Genomic DNA, 25,020 nt, shown 5'->3' with positions numbered 1-25,020 from the left:
AAGAAGCCAAGGAAAGATGGAAAAATCTCCAAAAGGCATCAAATTACAGATTAGACATTCTTATAATATGTCAACAAAAGTTACATTTTATTTCCATCATTTACACTTTCAAAATAACAGGAAACAAAAAAAGGCGTCTGCAAAAGTTTGGGCACCCTGCAGAGTTAATATCTTGTACTGCCCCCTTTGGCAAGTATCACAGCTTGTAAACGCTTTTTGTAGCCAGCCAAGAGTCTTTTAATTCTTGTTTGAGGTATCTTTGCCCATTCTTCCTTACAAAAGTCTTACAGTTCTTTGAGATTTCTGGGCTGTCTGTCACGCACTGCTCTTTTAAGGTCTGTCCACAGACTTTCAATTATGTTGAGGTCAGAAGATTGTGGAGGTCATGGCAAAACCTTCAGTTTACGCCTCTTCATGTAATCCCCCATGGATTTCGAGGTGTGCTTAGGATAATTATCCATTTGTAGAAGCCAACCTCTCTTTAACTTCAGCTTCTCAGATGGCATCAAGTTAGCATCCAAAATTTGCTGAAATGTTATTGAATCAATGTTTCCTTCTACTCGTGAGATGTTCCTTGTTACACTGGCTGCATTACAACCCCAAAGCATGATTGATCCCCCCCCCCCATGCTTAACAGTTGGACAGAGGTTCTTGTCATTAAATTCTCTTCCCCTTCTTCTCCAAACGTATCTTTGCTCATTCCGGACAAAAAGTTACATTTTAACCTCATCGGTCCACAGAACTTGTTACCAAAATGCATCAGGCTTGTCTATATGTTCATTTGCAAAGTTCAAACACAGATTTTTGTGGTGAGGACATAGAAGAGGTTTTTTTCTGAAGACTCTTCCATGAAGACCATATTTGTACAAGTATCTCTTTATAGTGGAATAGTGTACCACAACTCCAGTGTCTGCCAGATCTTTCTGGAGGGATTTTGCAGTCAAACGTGGGTTTTGAATTGCTTTTCTCACAATCCTGCGAGCTGTTCTGTCTATTTTTCTTGGTCTTCCAGATCTTGATTTAACTTCCACTGTTCCTGATGACTGCCATTTCTTAATTACATTCCGAACAGAGGATATTGACATCTGAAAACTTATTTCTATTGTCTTATAGCCTTCTCCAGCTTTGTGAGTGTCAACTATTTTCAGTTTCAGATTTATAGACAACTGCTTAGAAGAACCCATGGTGCTGATTGTTGGGGCAAGGTCAGATGAGTCTGGGCATTTAAAATCTATGAGATTGACATCACCTGGTCTTCCCATGACACTGGTAGGTCTCAGTTTTGCAAAGGGGGCAGTGCATGCTATAAATTCTGCAGGGTGCCCAAATTTTTGCAGACACCATTTTTTTTGGTTTTCTGTTATTTTGAAAGTGGAAATGATGGAAATAAAATCTAACTTTTGTTGACATATTATAAGAATGTCTAATCTGTAATTTGATGCCTTTTGGAGATTTTTCCATCTTTCCTTGGCTTCTTTATGCACGTTAATACAAATTTTTACCTGGGATACGAAAACTTTTGATCCCCACTGTATGTGTTGAAAACAGAGCATGAAGCACTTTATAGTAACCAGAATCAGATCTGGCTTGTATGTGTGCCGGCTGTCAGTAAATCTGTGAGAGTCTGTAAGCAGGAGGGATTCCCTCATAATGTGACACCTGTTGCCTGTTTCTAGGCTGAGAATAATAGAACCCTAACAGAATAGCATAATCCTTACCACTATGCTTGTAGAATCCAGTCACTGCAGCATCCTACATCTTTGTTACATTAAAGGGGTACTCCACTGCCCCAAATGTTCTGAACGCTGTGTTCGGCCTGTGGGGGTAGTGACATCATGGCCACGCCCCCATGTGACATCACACTAAGCCCCCTCAATGCAAGTTTATGGGAGGGGGCGTGGCGGCGTCAAGTCATAAGGGGGCATGGCCATGACATTACAACCCCCTGCAGCCCACACCCAGCATTCGGAACAAAATGTTCTGAACGCTGGGGCAGTGCAGTATGCCTTTAAGGCCCTGTTCACACCAGTGATGTTCTTGTTGTTCTGTTCCGTCATAGGAGCAGTATAATGAAAATTATGGCTGTGCCAGATCCCTTACATTCTGGACACTAACAGTGCCTGAAGAACCCCATTGACTTTGTTATAGTCTGTTTTCTATCATAATGACTGGTATTTACCAGACAGGGTAGTGCTGCATGTTGTGCTTTTATGTCTAGCATTTATATATAGAATCTGTGGTGGAGACTCTTAATGGAACCTTTGATGCAGATGTGGACAAGGCCTAAATTATCTCTCTATGAAAACATAAAAGATCACATTGATGAGATGTTACATTTTGAGATGCCTTTTCTCTTTTTGGAGAATCTGGTTGGTATGGCAACACAATTTTTGATATTTCTTATAAACGTCTAATTTTGAGAATGGACTCCTAAAATAGCTAAGTGTAAGATGAGAATTTAGCTACCTTAGTTCAACTCCAATTCACAAAATAACAGTGCAAACTAGAAACAAACTGTAAGTACCTTATTACAAATGGCTTTATTTTTGGCAAATAAAAGAGCAAAGGCACTAAGTGAACTTTAGTATAGCAGTCATCTCTGGAGCACATAGGTTCAGTATGTGCAGCGTAAATATTCACCCCACAGAAGCAAGTTAATTTTAGGAGACCCCCCGCAGGGTCAGAGTGGCTGTTGCTACGAAGCGATCCAGATTCTCTCTAAACTTTGCAGACAGTGGCATGTGTAGACATGGTAATATTCTATGAAACGGAACATAAAAACTGACCATGGGTATTCCAGGAAAACTTTTATTTTTAAAAAATTTTTTTTATATAGATCAACTGGCTCCAGAAAGTTAAACAGATTTTGTAAATTACTTCTATTAAAAAATCGTAATCCTTTCAATAATTATCAGCTGCTGAAGTTGAGTTGTTCTTTTCTGTCTGGCAACAGTGCTCTCTGTTGACATCTCTGCTTGTCTTGGGAACTGCACAGAGTAGAAGAGGTTTGCTATGGGGATTTGCTTCTAAACTGGGCGGTTCCCGAGACAGATGTCATCAGAAAGCACTTAGACAGAAAAAAACAACTCAACTTCAGCAGCTCATAAGTACTGAAAGGATTAAGATTATTTAATATAAGTAATCAACAGATCTGTTTAACTTTCTGGAGCCAGTTGATATATAAAATAAAAATGTTTTTTCCTGGATAACCCATTTAACCAGTGAGAGATAACAGAAGCATCAGATGAATTCTATGCCATTAAACTTAAGGGGAAAGAAACTTGGAGAAATTAATGTGTGTGCATGGAGTGCGTGACTCACAACCAAAAAGAAACCGGTTTAGAACAGGACCAAACCTAGTGCATAAAGGAGCCCCCTGAACTATGACTTTGGAAACAAATAACTCTATTCATCCTTAATTCATCCGTTAATCAGCATTTTTTTTATTAATCAGATTTTATCATATTAAGCTCTTGAATGTGTCCTTGATTTTTCTGTTCCATGTTGAACTATTCAGTGTCCTATGTTTCAGTATGTTAGAACAGTGTTTTACCAGAATGCAGAAAAAGGCAGATTACATATATGCTTATGTGTGTGTCTTTACTACTTGCTCTTTTTTTTGTAAAACTTTTTGAAAGCCGGTTACTTCTATGAAATTAAAATGTGGGGGAACTATTCTAATACTGTAAATATGAGACAGCCTAGAACTTAGTACGGACCAGAATAGACCAGGGTAAGACTGGGTTTACACCACTGTCAATGGTTCCAGATTCCTTCTTTGAAACCGACAGTACCCAATAAGGGTTTTTAAGGTTTTCATTATGTGTAACCTATTACTGGACTACATGCTGTACCATTTTGTCCTGGATTTTAATTTTTCTACAGAATTTTCTACAAAATCATTAATTCACACACAGAATATGTGGCCTGTAATGGAACCTCTGATACAGGTATAAAGCCTAAGGATCCTTTTACACACAAGGCAGATTTTTGCCAGTACAAGCACAGATTGACTATGTCCAAGATTGTGAACAGCTGCACAAAAAAATTGCTGAATTGTTTGCGTGGCGTTCACTTCACTTCGATAGCACATCCACTGCTTACACAGGGAGATGTGTTGCCAACAAATGACGATTTCTAGGGCCGACAATCAATGTGATCGTCCTATGAACATGTGTTTGCAGTATGGAAATATAAAGGAGTTAGGGATTGACCGATTATCAGTTTGGCCGATATTCACGATTTTGGACATTATCAGTATCGGCAATTACCTTGCCGATATGCCCATAATCTATCGCCCCGCCTCCCCGGCCAGAGACCGCCGCTGCTGCCCCATTGCCTCCCCATCCCCGGTTTTATAATTACCGGGGCCCCGGGTCCGCGGTACTTCTGGCTCCTGCGTGCTGCGCAGCACAATGACGAGTGACGTCATAAACACTATGTCACCGTCAGTGCGCACAGTGACAGCTCAGGACGCCGCCGGAGACAGAAGTAGTGCGGAACTCGGGAACAGGTAATTATAAAACCGGGGATGGGGGGACTCTTGACATATGGTGGTGGTTGGACTAGGGAGGACCCCAGGACAGGCAGGGGGAGAGAAGCGGGCAGTGGCGGCGGTCTCTGGCCCTGCAAAATCCGTTGCAGTTCATTGATTTAAAGCGCCCGGTTTAAATTATTGATCTGCAGCGGCTTCTGCGGGGCCAGGTGGGTGGGGGGAATAGCCGATAACTTATATCGGTATAAGTTATTGGCTATCGGCCTGAAAGGTCACAGATTATCAGTATCGGCCCTAAAAAAATCGATATCAGTTGATCCCTAAAAGGAGATATAATAAAGAATAAGGAGAAGGGTCACCAGTGACTTATCACCACTCAGCCAGTCATACCCATGAGATCCCTAAAAAGATAATTTCCTTTAGGATAAAAGTGACAGATATGTCAAGAGTCCCAATGTACACCAACATCTATCCTCTTGTTATAGTTTACTGGAATACATTGCTATTACTGACTGAGACACATTTTTTACGGATTAGATACTATGAAGACCTACTTAATGTTATAAATTGTTATGGACTTCCGTTCCCCAATGACTCCCCCGTTGCAGCATATACTGTAATGAAAAAATGATAATTAGAACTTAATGAGCTTCCTTCCCATTAACATCATTACTGACCTAACAGCATTGATGTACTCAGGTAGGTATATGAAATCTCTGACCAATTGAGGGCACTTATTCCTGTTAACAGATTATTAAAGAGGGCTAGAGAATTATCAGCAATTAAACCACGACGGCCTTCCATTTATTTCCGGTCCGAGTAGAAAGTCTTCCAATCTGCATTCAACAATAGTTACACATTTGCTAAACAGGTTTGTAGAAACATTTATAATCATATATAAGTAAATGATATCAGTAACTCAATATATAATCTCAAAGAAAAAGATACCAGCCAGCACCACCGCTATATATGTCCACTGTGCAAAAATAGCTCCAAATGTCGGACCCAGGTGTTTAAGTCGGCATAGAGGAATTGGCGCTACACGCTGAGATATAGACAGCAATTCATATAACTCCACAAAAAAGAGAAAAGAAGCGGAGCGCTCACCAGTCCATTGCGGGCAGACCAAACAGATACAATAATCCTAGGACCCGAGACCGGTCCAGACAGGGAGGCGGCGTTCCGCCGCCTCCCTGTCTGGACCGGTCTCGGGTCCGTGGATTATTGTTTCTGTTTGGTCTGCCCGCAATGGACTGGTGAGCGCTGCGCTTCTTTTCTCTTTTTTGTGGAGTGATATCAGTAACTCTCTACCTCTCTACTTAACCCCTTAAGGACCAGGGGGTTTTCCGTTTTTGAACTTTAAAAAATCATAACCCTTTCAATTTTGCACCTAAAAATCCATATGATGGCTTATTTTTTGTGCCACCAATTCTACTTTGTAAAGACGTCAGTCATTTTACCCAAAACGGAAAAAAATCACCGTGAGACAAAATTGAAAAACAAAAAACACAATTTTGTAACTTTTGGGGCTTCTGTTTCTACGCAGTAAATTTTTCGGTAAAAATGACACATTCTCTTTATTCTGTAGGTCCATACGGTTAAAATGATACCCTACTTATATAGGTTTGATTTTGTTGTACTTCTGAAAAAAATCAGAACTACATTCAGGAAAATTTATACGTTTAAAATAGTCATATTCTGACCCCTACAACTTTTATATTTTACCACGTATGGGGCGGTATGAATGCTAAATTTTTGCGCCGTGATCTGAAGTTTTTAGTGGTCCCCTTTTTGTATTGATCGGATTTGTTGATCATTTTTTATGACCAAAAATACACTATTTGGGACTTTGGAATTTTTTCTGCGCGTACGCCATTGACCGTGCGGTCAAATGAATTATATATTTTTATAATTCGGACATTTCTGCACGCGACGATACCACAGATGTTTATTTTTATTTACACTTTTTTTTATGGGAAAAGGGGAGGGATTCAAACTTTTGTTAGGGGAGGTGTTAAATGATCTTTATTCCCTTTTTTTTTTTTGCAATGTTATAGCTCCCATAGGGACCTATAACACTGCACACACTGATCTTTTACATTGATCACTGGTTTCTCATAGGAAACCACTGATCGATGATTCTGCCGCTTGACTGCTCATGCCTGGATCTCAGGCACTGAGCAGTAATTCGGCGATCGGACACCAGGAGGTAAGGTAGGAGACCCTCCTCGTGTCCTACAGCTGTTTGGCGATCCCGAACAGCTCCCTGAGCTAACCGGCATGGTTTCACTTTCACTTTAGACGTGGCGTTCAACTTTGAACGCTGCGTCTAAAGGGTTAATAGCATGCGGCACCGCGATCACTGCCGCGCGCTATTAGCCACGGCCCGTTGTTAGAGTCCGGGCCTGACCCGCTATGACATACTGGGTTCTCCAAAGCATGAGACACTATTAGGCTATGTTTCCACACAGGTTTTTTTTCTGGTGTTTTTTTTTAAAAACTGTCCCTTTTTTTTTTTTTTTTTTTTTTTTTTTTTTTTTGCCAAAGTCAGTAAGTCCTTTTTATATTTCCCATTCTTTTTAAATATACTACTGGCTTTGACTCATAAATTGCAGTGGCAGCTTTTTAAAAAAAACGCCAGAAAAAAAGACTTAAAGGGGTACTCCACTGGAAAACAATTATTATTATTATTTTTTTTATCAACTGGTGCCAGAAAATGAAACAGATTTGTAAATGACTTCTATTTAAAAATCTTAATCCTTCCAGGACTTATCAGCTGCTATATACTCCACAGGAAGTTCTTTTCTTTTTGAACTTTCTGCTGACACCACTGTCCATTTTAGGAACTGTCCAGAGTAGGATCAAAACCCCATAGAAAACCTCTCCTGCTCTGGACAGTTCCTAAAATGGACAGAGATGTCAGAAGAGAGCACTGTGGACAGATAGAAAGGAAATTCAAAAAGAAAAGAACTTCCTCTGTAGTATACAGCAGCTGATAAGTACGGGAAGGATTAAGATTTTTAAATAGAAGTAATTTACAAATCTGTTTAACTTTCTGGCACCAGTTGATTAAAAAAAAATGTTTTCCAGTGGAGTACCTCTTTAAGGTTCCCAATCACCTTACACTAGAAGTGACTGAACTCCTTGTCTCCAGCAGGTTTGGCCAACTCTCTAAGGTGTATAGCAGCCTCCTGACTTTCTGCCAACCAATGGATTTTTCTGCCCGATCCTATTGTTCTGTCTGGATTACCATTCCCCATAGAGGAAACATGAACGTTCAGTTATGCAGAGTGTTCATGTGTATGGGAAGATGGACAAATCTTCTAAAATTCCTAATCCACATTTTTTACGTCTGTTGCCCTCGACTTTAGCCTGGGTAAGATCAACAGGCTCTATCCTAATGTTAGCATGCACAAGAAATATTTCAGGATAAAAGAATAGCAACATAAAACCATAAAAGTAATATTTTATACCATTATCCAGAGCCAATAGCATACATATGCCAGGTCCCATTAATGTCAAATTCTGCTGTTATTTTTTGTTACAGTTTCACTTGACCATTTACTGTATAGCAACCGTTCTGTGATTCACCTCAATCTAAAATCCTATGAACTGGCACTAAATGATGCTGAAATTGCTTGCAAGCTGCAGCCATATTGGTTAAAAGTGAGTATTGGAGAAACTTTTTTATTACATTTTTATAGTTATATACATAGTATACCATAGACACAGGTTCATCCAGTCTGCCCTTGTACGTGTGTTTTACTTTTTTTAATATATTGCTAATCAGAATTAATTTGTATAGAGCAGTGGTGTCCAACCTGCGGACCTCCAGATGTTGCAAAACTACAACTCCCAGCATGCCCGGACAGCCAACGGCTGTCCGGGCATGCTGGGAGTTGTAGTTTTGCAACATCTGGAGGTCCGCAGGTTGAAGACCACTGGTATAGAGATTAGGAATATAACAAAATTCCCCTCTTTATATAGCGTCAACATATTCCATAGTTCATTTGCTTGTATGAAAAAAAAAAAAGGCACCAGTGCTTCCATTGGATATGGGATACCAACCATGGTCATGGGGTCCATTGACCTTAAAGGGGCTATCCAGGAAAAAACTTTTTTTATATATATATAAACTGGCTCCAGAAAGTTAAACAGATTTGTAAATTACTTCTATTAAAAAATCTTAATCCTTTCAGTACTTTTGAGCTTCTGAAGTTTAGGTTGTTCTTTTCTGTCTAAGTAATCTCTGATGACACGTGTCTCGGGGAAACGCCCAGTTTAGAAGAGGTTTGCTATGGGAATTTGCTTCTAAACTGGGCGTTTCCCGAGACAGGTGTCATCAGAGATTACTTAGACAGAAAAGAACAACCTTAACTTCAGAAGCTCATAAGTACTGAAAGGATTAAGATTTTTTAATAGAAGTAATTTACAAATCTGCTTAACTTTCTGGAACCAGTTGATATATAAAAAAAGTTTTTTCCTGGAATACCCCTTTAATGAAATCCTTTAGGTTTAGGTTCTGGCATTTTTGGAAGAAATCGGCAACAAAGACACCCAATACAGGTTTAAACCTAGCCTTATTTTTTTTTTTCTTTTTATATATATAGGGGCATCTGAGGAAAGCACAAGCTCTGGTAAATCTGGGAAAAACTGAAGATGCTTTAAAAGAATTCCTTTACTGTCTCGTACTTGACTCTGGGAATAAGACCGCAACATCAGAAGCTCAGAAGGTAGTGTAAAAAATGTTTTTTAGCTGCCCGTACATGTGAAATTCATGTTGGTGAATTCCCCTGTTAAAGTGAACATGTCTTTAAGCTAGTTTATTCTATAGAAATATTAAACTGTTGTTAATAAGACATTGACATTTGTACTTTCGTGATTTGTAAACTCTGTACTTTCACATGACACAATTGTGTTTGTGTTATCTATACAACGGCTGTGATTCATTTCTGTGTTATCTATCTTTTAGTATGTATTCATTATGTCTGTGTCATCTACTTTCTTTGGTATTTCATTAATTTGCCAACAAGGTAAACTTAGCTCCAGATGAACTGGCATGATACATGGCATGTGTATTTATCTTTGAAATAAATAGTTTCCATGTTGTATGCAAGCGCACTAAAGCAATGTATTCTGTACACAAGCGCACTAGAGCAATGTATTCTGTATACAAGCGCACTAAAGCAATGTATTCTTTATACAAGCGCACTAGAGCAATATATTCTGTACACAAGCGAACTAGAGCAATATATTCTGTACACAAGCGAACTAGAGCAATATATTCTGTACACAAGCGCACTAGAGCAATGTATTCTGTATACAAGCGCACTAAAGCAATGTATTCTTTATACAAGCGCACCAAAGCAATATATTCTGTACACAAGCGAACTAGAGCAATATATTCTGTACACAAGCGCACTAGAGCAATATATTCTGTACACAAGCGCACTAAAGCAATGTATTCTGTACACAAGCGCACTAGAGCAATGTATTCTGTATACAAGCGCACTAGAGCAATGTATTCTTTATACAAGCGCACTAAAGCAATGTATTCTGTATACAAGCGCACTAGAGCAATGTATTCTGTATACAAGCGCACTAGAGCAATGTATTCTGTATACAAGCGCACTAGAGCAATGTATTCTGTATACAAGCGCACTAGAGCAATGTATTCTGTATACAAGCGTACTGGAGCAATGTATTCTTTACACGAGCGCACTAGAGCAATGTGTTCTGTATACAAGCGTACTGGAGCAATGTATTCTTTATACAAGCGCACTAAAGCAATGTATTCTGTACACAAGCGCACTAGAGCAATGTATTCTGTATACGAGCGCACTAAAGCAATGTATTCTGTATACAAGCGCACTAGAGCAATGTATTCTGTATACAAGCGTACTGGAGCAATGTATTCTTTATACAAGCGCACTAAAGCAATGTATTCTGTATACAAGCGCACTTTAGCAATGTATTCTGTATACAAGAGCACTAGAGCAATGTATTCTGTATACAAGAGCACTAGAGCAATGTATTCTGTATACAAGCGCACTAGAGCAATGTATTCTTTATACAAGCGCACTAGAGCAATGTATTCTTTATACAAGCGCACTAGAGCAATGTATTCTTTATACAAGCGCACTAGAGCAATGTATTCTTTATACAAGCGCACTAGAGCAATGTATTCTGTATACAAGCGCACTAGAGCAATGTATTCTGTATACAGGCGTACTGGAGCAATGTATTCTGTACGCGAGCGCACTAGAGCAATGTATTGTGTACACGAGTGCACTAGAGCAATGTATTGTGTACACGAGCGCACTAGAGCAATGTATTCTGTACACAAGCGCACTAGAGCAATGTATTCTGTATACAAGCGTACTGGAGCAATGTATTCTGTATACAAGCACACTAGAGCAATGTATTCTGTATACAAGAGCACTAGAGCAATGTATTCTGTATAGAAGCGCACTAAAGCAATGTATTCTGTATACAAGCGTACTAAAGCAATGTATTGTGTACACGAGTGCACTAGAGCAATGTATTGTGTACACGAGCGCACTAGAGCAATGTATTCTGTACACAAGCGCACTGGAGCAATGTATTCTGTATACAAGCGTACTGGAGCAATGTATTCTGTATACAAGCACACTAGAGCAATGTATTCTGTATACGAGCGTACTGGAGCAATGTATTCTGTACGCGAGCGCACTAGAGCAATGTATTCTGTACACGAGTGCACTAGAGCAATGTATTGTGTACACGAGCGCACTAGAGCAATGTATTCTGTACACGAGTGCACTAGAGCAATGTATTGTGTACACGAGCGCACTAGAGCAATGTATTCTGTATACAAGCGTACTGGAGCAATGTATTCTGTATACAAGCACACTAGAGCAATGTATTCTGTATACAAGCGTACTGGAGCAATGTATTCTGTACGCGAGCGCACTAGAGCAATGTATTCTGTACGCGAGCGCACTAGAGCAATGTATTGTGTACACGAGCGCACTAGAGCAATGTATTCTTTACACAAGCGCACTAGAGCAATGTATTTAGTATACTCGTGCACTGTATTCTGTGCTGAATTCAACTAGAGGGAAAAAACAGACATGGTCGCACATCCACAACATGCACCTTGATCTAATGCTTCTCAGCTACATTTATTAAACTAACAGGTCGTATGTGTACTTTATGATAATGAAGTGCAAGCCTGCTAGCCACGTCACGGCCACCTGTAAGTAGCGGGTCCCTAACATCCCTAGCATAAAATGGTGCAGTACTGAGCGGGGGGGACGACCCACTGGCAGAGCAGCCCCAATTCCACTCAAACCAGTCCTTGGGCCGCGCCTCCCCACAGACACTGTGTCGGGACAGCAATGGATGCCACACAGCACCACACCAGTGTTAACAGATGTAAAGAGCTCACTTACCATGTGCTCCCAGCCAGAGACTGGAAGGCTGGCAGAAAAGAATAGGGCTGCGATTTTTGTGGCATAAAAACACCAGAAAAACTGCCACAGTTTTTCCCTGCTTTTTGTGCGTTTTTTTTCTGGTGTTTTTACCTTTTCTGTGGAATTTGCTGTTTTTGGCCCCTTTGGCCTTTTTTTGTTTTACAAAATAGTTGGGTACCAAAAAAAAAATAATAATAAAAAAAAAGATGCAATAGGAATTTAAAAATGTATTTAAATGTTTTTTATAACAACATTTTTATAAATATTTTTATAAAGTGTGTTTAACTTTTTTTTTTTTTTTTTATGTAGTACTACTACTCCCAGCATGAAACACACTGTTCCATGCTGGGAGTAGTAGTACCTGTACTATAGACATATCGCCCTAGATGTCAGTCTGACACCTGATGCAATCGTCCATTCATATAGCAGAGAAGGGGAGCAGCTCTATACAGCTCTCCCATCTCTGCTCTATTCACATCACTGGCCGTTCCTATTTTACGCCCAGAGCTGTGATTGGCCGGATGGTTGCAGCCAATCACAGCTCTGAGGAAAAGATGAATGAATGAGTGGCTGGCCCGGAGTATAGTGCAGAGCAGGGATGTGAGCGATGTAAACAGCCGCTCCATCTCTGCTATAGACAGGACGATCACAGCGGGTGTCAGTAGTGACACCTGCTGTGATGTGTCCTTAACTGCAGGTACTACTACTCCCAATATGGAGCACACTCTGCCCCATACTGGGAGCTGTAGTACCTGCATTAATAGACAGATCGCAGCAAGTGTAACTCCTGACACCTGCCGCGATCTGTCTATTAATGCAGGTACTACAGCTCCCAGCATGGAGCAGAGTGTGCTCCATGTTGGGAGTAGTAGTAGGAAAGATCACAGCGGGTATCACTCCTGACACCCGCTGTGATCCTCCGGTATAATGTATGGATGCGGCCGGCGTTCTCCTATGGTCCCCTGCACGTCGTGTATATATACACATTCCGATTTCTCACAGAGTTGTGATTGGGTGGAACCATCTGACCAATCACAGCTCTGCGGGAAATATGAATATGTGTATATATACAGCATTGCAGGGGACCATAGAAGAGCGGCATCTATACATTATACAGGAGGATTGCAATGGGCGATCTGTCAATTAGTGCAGGTACTACTACTCCCATCATGGAACAGTGTGTTCCATGCTGGGAGTAGTAGTACTACCTAAAAAATGTAAAAAAATAAAGTGAAAAACACACACACTACATTTTTATTATTGTCGGCTACCTTTTTAGTGCTTTACCCGCCCACATAAATTGATCCCTGTTTAAAAATTAATAAAAATTTTGTAATAAAAAATAAAAATTTCGTTAGATACAAATTTTTTTCCATCACTACTGTATCTTTTTATAATTTTTTTTTTTTATGGTACCCTACGAAATTTTTATAAAAAAGGTATCTCCATAATTTTTTGGGATCGCTAAAGTCCAAAAAAGAATAAAAACCGCCTGCAAAAACGCTAAATTTAAAACCAACATGGCATTTTTCTTGGCGTTTTTGCTCTCCCATAGACCTCTATGGGAGGAAAATGCCACGATTTCAGGGCAAAAAACGCCAAACTAGGTTTGAAAATCCAGCCTCTGAGCCCGAAATTGCTGAAAAACGCCAAAAGGATAAAAAAAAATGCCAAACTGAAAAACTCCAAGTGAATCTGGCATTTTGCAGTTTACTATTGACTTGCATTGACTAATATCTGGATGCGGGTTTTTTTCACTGAAAAAACGCTGTGCGGGAAAATTGGCGTTTTTAATGGCATTTTTGCAAAAAAAAAACCTCAGTGGAGATCCAGCCTAATGCAGCTTCCTGCTAATTTTTATAGGCCTGGGCTGAGTAGGGGGGGGGGGGGGGGGTGCAGAGTGCTGACCAAGTGAAAACTTAAGTGCACTAGAGCAACAGAGGTAAGATTCCTCTCTAAATATACATGTATTTGTATTAAACATTGCAATATCTCACAAGTGTACTGCATGAGGTTATCTTCCTCATTGGTTGACCATAGGATATGTAGAGCTCCCTGGACAGAACTTGTAGCATAAGGGCTACTTTCACAACACCTGCCAATGTAAAGTCCTGCGCCCACTTTAGCACAATCAGATGACATTATTGTCTTTAGTGATGTTAAGAATACAATGCTCCAAGAGGCGTCTGTGCTCATAAAACCATCTACATGTTCTTGATTTGGGCTAAACATCTTTGATATTATGTGTAATGGGGTTATAAACACCTGTCTTTGATTATTTTATGCCAGATAATTGGAATGCATGCCTTGATAAATCACCCCCCCAACCCCCAAATCCCAGCTGGTACCTTGCCCATAACAATACTCTTCATTCTTTTGTTTGGTTCACTATCAACCTCTATCAGGCAAGCGTTGGATATTAACATGTCTAATCCGTTGTTCTCTTGGGAGATATGCATTGCCAAAGGTATCCACACACTGCTAATCTCCCTTTCTATAGCAGTAAACATCCACGCTGAGCCCGTTGTGGGAGCCTAATAAACTCTCTAAAGTGTATATCCAGCTTTATTAAGCAGGAGATGATGGAGTTGTTTATTATTGTCTCTGTGACTCCAAAAAATAAAACTGTTCTGACAATCTCATCACAAAGAGATTATTTCTTCACTCCAACGTTCCCAGTCGGATTGTAGCAACAGCTTCTACATGGAAACTAGAAGATTATATTTAGTCAAAGTTCCATTTACTATTGTAGAACCATAGCCAGGATCAGCTCTCATCTCTTTATAAATCCTGGTGCACAAGTACTTATGAAGATTCTAATTTTGATAAATTATTATCTCCTCATGTCTACAGCTGTTGCTAAACATTTTAAGTCCTGGACACAGTCAGGAAGACTTGCCAGATATCCTGCAAATAATGCCTCATCCCTCAAGGGTAAAGGGAAGTCCTCTGAATTCAGTAGGCTCCTCAGACTACGGCTGTAACACACAGAGATTATATAGGGTGAGTATTTTTTGTGTGTTTTTTTTTCATTCTATTGTTTACGATTGTTGATACATCCACAATGATCTGCCATAACATTGAAATCGGTGAGATGAAAACAAAAGGTTACCCCCTTTAAAGAGAACCAAGCAGCAGATTTTAGCATATATAATGCTTGGCAACGCGTTATAGATGCTAAAATCTTTATCCTCCCCATCCAAGGGGGACATTTTTACTCCAAGTGATGTTGAAGATATGAAGTTATAAAGTCCCCCCCTTCCGACCATCCCATAAGTAGTCCTCTGGGCAGACACTTATACTTACCGGGTCCTGTTGCTCCAGCCATGGTCCCACCCCCTCGTCTTTCATAGGGAGCAGAACAGTGATGCGTGCCGTCAATCAAGATGAGGGGACGGGACCAGAACTAGAGCAACGGGACCCAGTAAGTATAAGCCCCCGCCCAGGGGACTACTTACAGGCGGCAGGACTTTATAACTTTATATGTTCAACATCCCTGAGGGCAAAAACGCGATTGTGAGGATAAAGATTTTAGCATATAAAATGCTGCTTGGTTCCCTTTAAAATGCACCTGTCGGGGGATGGGCTATAATAGACCGCTGGTGAACAGTCAGCTCTTAGAAGCGATGTGCTGGGTTTTGGAAAAATGGGAAAAGATGTGATTGATTTTGACAAGGGCCACAATGGCAGGTCTTGTCTGGTGTTCCCAGTATGCGGTGGTTAGGATCTACCCATAGTAGTCAGGGAAGGACAACTGGGAAAGTGGTGACAGGGTCATGAGCACTCAAGACTTTCAGATGTGAGGGGATTGAAGGCTGGCCTGTCTCGCTTGATCCCACAGAAAACTATTGGCGCACAAGTTGCTGGCAAAAAAAAGTTAGTGTTGACTGTAATAAAAAGATGTTGGAACACAAAGGGCAGCATTTATCATTGCAATCCTTGCAAAAATGGTTAAAAAGTCACATACGTTTTGCGCAAGGAGGGTCCTTGCGCAAAATTGCGCAAGGAGGGTCCTTGCGCAAAAAGCATGCAATCTTTGGACCATCTCGGCCGTGCTTGCAAAGTGGGCATAGCTTGCTGCCGAGGGGCAGTGCTGCATACAAAGGGAACATGGCTGCCAAATTTTACAGTTTATGCTTGCTAGCAAAAAAATGTGCTTAAAGGGGTACTCTGGTGGAAATAAATATTTTTTTTAATGAACTGGTGCCAGAAAGTTAACCAGATTTGTAAATTACATCTATTAAAAAAAATCATAACCCTTCCAGTAAGAATCAGCTGCTGTTTGCTTCACAGGAAGTGACCACAGTGCTCTCTGCTGACACCTCTGTCCATGTCAAGAACTGTCCAGAGCAGGAAATCCCCATAGCAAACCTCTCCTGCTCTGAACAGTTCCTGACATGGACAAAGGTGTGAGCAGAGAGCGCTTGTGGTCAGACAAACGAAATTCAAAAAGAAAATAACTTCCTCTGGAGCATACAGCAGCTAAGTACTGGAAGGATTAAGATTTTTAAATAGAAGTAATTTACAAATCTTTAACTTTCTGGCACCAGTTGATTTAATAAATTGTTTTTCACCGGAGTACCCCTTTAAAGCATAAAATGTGGAGCTTTCAGGAAGAGCGCACAGGCAGACCTGATGCACGGGGCTTTATGTTGCGACGCACACCTCTACATAAATCCTGCAAGCCTGTAGGCTGGCGGTTGCACTTATTTAGACCGACATCAATAAATGTTGCCCCCAAAAGTGCACACTAATAGATCTACAATGGGAACATCAGAAACAGAACTGGACCAGGGACTAATAAAAGGCCTAGTCTGATGGCTCTATTTTCTTTTGCACCTTGTTGACAGACAGGCTGCTAACCTGGGGAAGAGATGGCTCATGCCCTACGGAAAAAAGGCAAGCTGGCGGAGGCAGTGAGACGTTCTAGAAAAGTGTTCTCTAATCTGTGGACCTTCTGATATTGCAAAAATACAACTCCCAGCATGCCGTTGGCTGTCCTGGCATGCCGGTAGTTGTAGTTTTGTAACTGTTGGAGGTCTACAGTTTGGAAACAACAGCTCTAGCCAATGTATTCCTCAAAAATGTTGGGTTTTCATGATTTTTTATATACAGCACTATCACCATCTGTAGTACTGTACAGAATTACAGGTAAAACAGTTATAAAGTTTTCTTATCATCCTGTGCTGCCTGGCTGTTTTGCAGTGGTTTCATTTCTCTACCACCCCAAGTTTCTTTCTTCAGCTTGTATGTTTCCTATTAATATCCAGTGAGATCATTGGTATATTCCAGTCGTTTTATGTCATTGGAGTATTCACAGTCAGATTATCACAGTGTCCGCATAGAAGGAGATGAGCTTACTGAACTGGAAAAAGCAATGACCTGTTCCTTTCTGTTGTTATGTAAGAGTCATAATTCTTGGCAGTATATAAAGATCCCACACGTACAACCTAAGAAGAGAACCTGCATATTAAATAAACAATAGAAAAAAAGACTCAAAAGTACAGGACATTGTTCTGTCAAATTTATTACAAAAAAAAAAAGTCTGGCACTTTGCTGGGGCTGGACGTGATAAAAAGTCCCAATGCTACAGCAATAGAAGTGTCTACCTCATTGATATCAAGAGGGGTAACCTACATTCGGTGGTGTCTTTTGTAAGCAACAGGCCGAATATATTTGTTTTGCCCCTAGAAAAAGTGTCATTTAATAAAAGGAGTCTGTCTTGAGACATTGCCCTGTAAGGCTGCATTCACACCATGTTTTTGCAATACAATTCCTGTATACGTTTCAATGTGAAAACTGTACGGAACCGTATTGAAAACGTATGCATTGACTCTCCGTTAAAAACCGTATGCCAAACGAGGCATCTGGTTGTGTACTTTTTGTGTCTTTTTCCTGTACCCAAAACCATAGCCTACCACGTTTTTTTTTTGTCCAGGTAAAAAACTGTATTGAAACAGTATACGGTTCCTTTAACATGGGAGTCAGTGAGAACCGTAGAGGTTTGCACATGCGCAGTGCACACTGAATGGAATGAAAATTAAAAAATATATACGTATAAAATATTGTACACAGATAATAACATAATATAGTAAATACAGCAAAGTGCATAAACACAGTAAACAGTAGAACAGTGGGCCCATCACAGGAGCAGCAGGCATGCCCGAGGAGATCCCCAGCCCACAGGACAGCCTTTGGTGCTGGGACACCACAACTGGTTTCCTGGTGATCAGCTGTGGTCCTTTTACATGAAATAGAAAGGTAAAGTTTCATGCGTATTGAATCTATTTAAACACATTTTGCCTTTTTATGACCAGATTAATATGGAATATAAAAAATCCCTAAAGGCTCCGGAAGAAGTTAACCCAGCTGGGTGTAAAGCTCCGTGGAAGTTCATGCAGACTAAAGAAAATAAAACTGATGTGGAGGGTCAGAAGACCTCATCGGAGGAGAAATCCCTAATATTGCCTCTGAGATGTAAGACTATCAAGAGGAAACTGTCTTCGGATGATGCAAGTGATGGTAGAATGATGGAAAGGCCATGCAAGTTCCCAAAAAGAGGTGAGATGACCCTAATATACTAGGCTGGTGAGAGTATATATCCTGCTATTGTGGAAATACATTTCTCTAAATGCCTTTTTTTTTTTAAATTTGTTGCTCTTGTAGATGTATCTGCAAATAGTGGAGACCAAGATGTATCTGTCTCTTCATGTGTGGACCCATCGGATCTGGACTGTTCTCTCTGTATAAGGTAACATTTCTTTCTTCTAGGACCAATCCTGACATCCAAAGTGTAGGGTCACATATACAGGTGACAGATGCTCGTAGCAAAATCTGCATTGGATTTCCCACAGCATGAAATATGCTGCAGATGTGATATCTGTGGCCCCTACCCTAAGAGGGAATATTTTGTAATTACACTGGCACTGGAGAGCCGCAAAGAATTCCTAGACAATTACCCAGAACACTCTCCGAGGGCCACCTATCACCTGTGCTCACATTGATAATTTTCCCAGTTTTCTGCTCATCTCACACTTCTCATGGCAAGGAAGTTGCATCAGCTCAATGAATGCCCCATGTCTTGGGGATATTTGTGTGTGTTGGAGGGGGGAGGAGGTGCACTAGTAGCCCCTTAGAGCTGCAAGATTAGAAGTCACTAAACCTCTTTTGTCCAACCAACTCTCCAATCAAATACTTTTGAATGCTAAGTATATAGGCTGGGTCTACATAAAGTATTTTGGTCAATATTTGTCTTCATTTTGAAGCTCATTGTGGTCCACGTATTTGTTTGGTTTTAGCTAAAAAATACTGCTCATTGGGGGATATTTATCAAAGCCTGAGTTGCCCGTAGCAACCAATCAGATCGCTTCTTTAATTATGTAGAGGTATTTTCAAAAATGAAAGAAGCAATCTGGTTGCTATGGGCAACCTTAGCAACTTTTCCTCTGAACAGGTTTTGAGAAGTCTCCCCCAATATGTGCGAACCCAGCGTACAACAGTTCTACAGCATAACTTTAGAGAGATTCCAAACATTCCATTCCCATTAGTCGATCCCAAGTAAAATGATATACTGATTGATTATTATGCATTTTATACATGGTATATGCATTATTTAAATCTATGTCTGTGTTGGGGATTTGGAGCTCTGTATCAAAAAATCAATGTCCCATGTTATATAAAAAATCAAATAAATATATCTATATTTATTTAGACCCTTTTCCCCAGTGTCTATGGTAAAAACTGGGCATGACTTTGTTGAAAGGAAGCATGGCCTAAGATGCAACACCATGGCCCTGATTTACTAAGAGTGTTGTGTGGGGATGTAGGGGGAGATATATCAAAACCTGTCCAGAGGAAAAGTTGCTGAGTTGCCCATAGCGACGAATCAGATCGTTTCTTTCATTTTGCAGAGGCCTTGTTAAAAATGAAAGAAGCGATCAGATTGGTTGCTAGGGGCAACTGTGCAACTTTTCCTCTGGACAGATTTTAATAAATCTCCCCCTTAATTCCCTACAATTTTTTCCCCACGGTATTTACTAAAGTTTCCCTACATTTTTCACTTTTCCCTACGTTTTGCTGTGTAAACCTTAGTAAATATGTGGGGTTTTTGTGTAATTGTCGGGAACACTGCACTTTTCGTTGACCATGCCCCTTTTTCAGGGTTTTCTCAGTAAAATGTTGGGTTTTTAATAGTAAATGAGGGCCCATCTGGCACAGTTTTAACCAACTACCTTGTAATATTTGGTCTAAAAGAATACAGCAGAGTTATCAAACAGCCTGAGACACTAATAGAACCGGTTGAATTTGCTTAGTTAACACTGTCAAGAATTAAACAGTTTTGGTAAATCTGGGCCTCTGTGTTTCTCACATGTTAAAATCATATAAAAGGAAGAGATCTGTCCACATGTGTCAGTGTCACACAGGGGGACTGAGAGCGGGCAGATGTTTCACTGACTGGTAAGTGGCAGAGACACATTTGCCTGTGTATAGTCACCCTTGTGTATAGACAATTTATTTATCATACCCAATATCTGCATGGAATAAAAAAAAGGTGAAAGAACAGAAAATTCTGATGGTGTGGGATAACTATGAACAGTCATCATAGTAATGATTACCGTGTATGTTATACATATATATATATATATATATATATATATATATATATATGTGTATGTATGTATTCACTGTATATTTGTTACAATATGAATCATTTCTAATCTTAGTTATGAATATTTGAGAAATAATAGCGGACATATGCATCAGTACTTTACAAAGCTTGTTGTCATCCAGGAATGTTTGCATAGACCTTTATGAGAGGGGAATACAGAGCTTCTTCTGTGTTCACTGCACACTCAGACACTGGGAGTCTGCCCTATTCGCAGACAGGTTATGTAATCCTATTTATCATAGGCTGTTTCTTATATTAAAAAGGGCAGACTGTACTCCTTTCCCTGGATTAATCAATATCCCAGCATCCAGAATACGAACCAAGCTGGAATTAACCCAGTTTTACTTTTCAGGCAACAAAAAACTTTCACATTCAGATCAAGAAAAGAGTTTTAAGGTAAAAAAAAAAAAAAGGTTACTGGTGCCGTGTGTGCTGTAGTTGTGACTATAACCTTTTAATACAACCCAACATTGCTATAGACGTATTTGATATTCAGCTGTGAGTATATAGTATATATGTTCTTGGCTTTCCTGCCACTGCAAGGTATTAGCTTAGCCACAAAAGTGATCCATAGGACTTCCTTTCAGTAAAACTGTATGTCAGGCCCAGGGCCTGATTATTAAAATCCTATATGTGTATTATAATTATAACTGTGTGTGATGGATCATCCAAGACATGGGTGAGAGGTCATTCAGACTGTGTTTTGTGTATTGCATTTTATTGGAGGTCTGGCTGTCTTGGTATCTCCTTTGAAGTCATGCACTCTGGTCCCATCATATAATCAGACAGATAAGGGGTCAGGAAGAGAGAAGACCCCCCTGGTCGGATCAGAGGGGAGGGGGGAATGGAGTCTCCCTCCAAAAAGGCAGATATATACTTTTTAACAATGCTAGACTTGGGATGTTCAATGCTGGGCAACAAGCTGACAAGACCAACCTAAGAACAGCTGGAACTCACTCATGGACTGCTATATCATCATGCTGTAAGAACTTCATCTTTTGTTTTCTGAACTTGTCTTGCAAAACTCATTTATATATTTTTGTAACTGTATGTCATTTGTTTCTGTATTTTTATATAGTCAGCTCTGTGATACCTTTTATCAGATTAAATGTTTAATTAATCAGCTCTGGTCTTTGATCTCTAAATATATGAGCTCACCTTTCTGAAGGCAGCTCTGGTAAAACACGTATATCTAAGGGTTAATTTGGTGACTTGCCGGGACTAGTAGTGGATACCCAGAGGTCTGGCGGCTTTAAGCCTTGCACCATCACACTCTCTCTAGTGTCTTAGCTGGATCGATAGGGTGTGATCGTGACAACTGGTGGCAGCGTCGGGATATATTTAGAGATTTTTAGTGCTTGCTGGATTTTACCTGTAAGGAAATCTTAGCACTAAAAAAAGAAATTGCATACATCTTCTTGTGTGTAAATTCCAAAGACAGAGCTCAGTCCTGGTTTAAAAGACATACAAAAAGAGTGCAAGACAGTTCTCTCCTGTTTTACCTCCTCTGTCTCATCTCGGAAATATGGAGGCATATCGCAAGCAGTCCAAGCCTGCACTGGAGCTAATGTGCCAAGAAAAGGACATCCCTACTGCAGGAAAGAACAAGGAACAACTTATTGCTGATCTTGTGGAGTATGATGCCCGTGCAGAAGAGCTAAGTGACACGAGGCAAAGTCCTACAGCTGGAACTGCCATCCAAGGACTGATATCTCCTGGGGAATACAACATTACTCCCCATTAGGACAGTACTCCACATGAGGCCTTGGACTCTTATATGCGGACTGCCTTACAACACCTTGGGAATGTGGATGCCAATATGAAACTCCAACTGCTTCTCCAGTACCAAACTGCAGAGAGAGAGAGGCATAGATACAAGCTGCAGAGAGAGAGGCATAGATACGAGCTGCAGAGAGAGAGGCCGCAGAAAGAGAGGCCCAGCGAAGGCATAAACTGGAGGTTCTGAGGCTGAGAGGGGATGCTTTATCCGCACGGAGTGATGTGCAGGATCAAGGAGACCACAAACCCTGCTTGGAACATTTCCCTATGTTGGAGAAAGATGGTGATCTGGATGTGTTCCTAAGGGGATTTGAAAAGGTTTGCCGGCAGTTCCATCTACCTAAGGAACAGTGGGGACAATATCTAACCCCACGGTTGTGAGGGAAAGCTCTGGATGTGTTTGCTTCGCTTCCCTCTGAGAGTGACCAGGACTATGAGGCAATAAAATCTGCCCTGCTAAAAAGTTTTAATCTGACTCCAGAGGCTTATCGGAAAAAGTTTCGGACTTTGCAACAAAGTGCCACAGAAAGCTGCACTAAACATGCAGGTCAGCTAAGGACTGCATTCAGGCAATGGACTGGGGGCCTACAAGTCACTACCTATGAGGCCCTGGAGGACTTGATGGTCCTGGATCAGTTTCTCCAAACACGGAGTTTCAAAGCCAGAGAGTGGATTTTGGAGCGTAAGCCCAAGACAGCAATAGAAGCACCAAAACTAGGAGATGACTTTGCCAATAACCGGGCGCCAGCAGCAAAGTGTGGATCTGCACAAGCTGGAGCAAGTACCTGGAGGGGAGTCACACACCCACAGAGCACCACCAGGCCAGCCAGGAAATTCTTGCCATCATCCCCAAAAGCAACAGGAGCCACATTGGGTCAGGGGGACACCTGCCGATGTTACAGATGCAACAATATTGGGCACCTGAGTGCCACTTGCCCCAACAAGAAGAATTCTCCACCGGCAGCTGGAGGTCACACAGCTGTTCTTCTGGTGTCTGGAGCGGTGGAGAAAAGAGGGGATAACCTACAGAGTGTAACTGAGGGTGACCGGGTTACAGTGGGGTTACGAGATTCTGGAGCCTCATTTACCTTGGTGGGGCCTGAAGTGGTGGATACAAAGGACATCATCCCTGGAAGAACCATGGCCTTAAAAGGAATTGGAGGTGTGCGGCCTGCTGTGCCCATGGCCCATGTGTACCTGGATTGGGGTACAGGCAAAGGTTTGCGGGAGGTGGGGGGTCTCTGAGGACATCCCTGTTAATGTTCTGCTGGGGAGTGATTTGGGTCGGATGCTCTGTCATTATGCTCCAGAGGACACTACCTGCACACCTGAAGGGCTAGGAGAGAGCCCTGTTCATTCTGAGGTACTGTGCGAGACTTTGGGAGACATTGTGAAACATGGTAACTGGCAGGGGGTGCAGGGGATTGATAAATGTTTACCTGTGACTGAACCAATAATGTTTTCCAAAAGTGGAATTGGGTGTATTGTAAAATGTGGTGACAATGCATTGCCAAAGCCAACACCTAGTGGAGATGGGCTAGGGGGAGGGGTTGGTGTGCCCCTGGTGACATTTAAGGATGAGGGACTAGCAGTGAGTGATATGTCCCAATCCTGTGAGCCTGAGGAGGAGGAGGGAAGGAGTGATAGCCCTGTGTATGATGCCTGTAACATTATGTCTGGAACTGAGGGAGAGGAAGGTGGAGATGCTAGTTCATCTGGGGGAAATGTGCTCCCTGATGCCCCAAGATGGGGGAGGGAAATGAGCATTTCCGGGAAGCTCTGAGCAGTGACCCTTCCCTTGAAGGGCTGAGACAACGTGCTGAGCATACAGATGTTGACACAGAGGGGCATCGGGTATATTGGGAAAATGATATCTTGTACTGGGAGTCCCTTTCCAAAGGCATGCTAGGGGCCCAGGAGAGAGAAAGGCAGTTAGTGGTTCCTAGGCAGTACAGGAAAGAGCTGCTGAAGTTGGCCCATGAGACCCCCCTGGCAGGACCTTTGGGAGTGGCCTATGCGGTCATAGAGAAGGAATGTCTAGCTGTGGTCTGGGCTTTGCAAAAATTACAGCCATACCTGTATGGCAGGGATTTTACTATCATAACTGATCACAACCCTCTACATTGGTTGGAAAGCGTGTCCGGTAACAATGGCACCTTGAAACAAATGCTAAAAACATTTGTAGAATCAGAGGGCAGAGACTGGGAAAAGTATTTACCCCATCTGTTATTTGGTTACAGGGAGGTACCCCAAGAATCTACAGGTTTCTCGCCCTTTGAATTATTATATGGTCACAAAGTGCGGGGACCCCGAGATTTAGTTAGGGAAGAATGGGAAGGGGGGCTACATGCCCCTGAGACTTCTGTGGTGGAGTATGTTCTGAGATTCAGGGACAGGATGCAGGCACTGACTGGGCTGGTACATGACAACCTCATAGCAGCACAGTCCAGGCAGAAGTACTGGTATGATCACAATGCAAGGGACTGGGTCTAGGGAAGTGGGACAGAAGGTAATGGTTCTGAACCCCATCAGGCAGAATAAGTTGCAGGCTACCTGGGAGGGTCCCTTCCCCATTCTGCAGTGCCTAGAACCCACCACATATGTAGTTTCCCTTGATGAGAAAG

General features: G+C 41.3%; 1 protein-coding gene across 1 annotated transcript in view; it reads left to right on the top strand.

Moving 5' to 3' along the window:
* Positions 1–25,020, top strand: part of LONRF3 (LON peptidase N-terminal domain and ring finger 3) — a 67,913-nt gene that overhangs the window by 17,148 nt on the left and 25,745 nt on the right. The window contains exons 2-6 of the mRNA XM_056537839.1: positions 8,043–8,161; positions 9,106–9,228; positions 14,803–14,952; positions 18,267–18,510; positions 18,616–18,700. Of these exons, the coding sequence (XP_056393814.1) occupies positions 8,043–8,161; positions 9,106–9,228; positions 14,803–14,952; positions 18,267–18,510; positions 18,616–18,700 (721 nt within the window). The remainder of the gene's footprint in view (positions 1–8,042; positions 8,162–9,105; positions 9,229–14,802; positions 14,953–18,266; positions 18,511–18,615; positions 18,701–25,020) is intronic.

Source organism: Hyla sarda, chromosome 9 (assembly GCF_029499605.1).
Source record: "Hyla sarda isolate aHylSar1 chromosome 9, aHylSar1.hap1, whole genome shotgun sequence".
NCBI classification, from domain to species: Eukaryota; Metazoa; Chordata; class Amphibia; order Anura; family Hylidae; genus Hyla; species Hyla sarda.
Note: the sequence above shows the minus strand (reverse complement) of the source record. Positions and strands in the feature narration are given on the sequence as shown.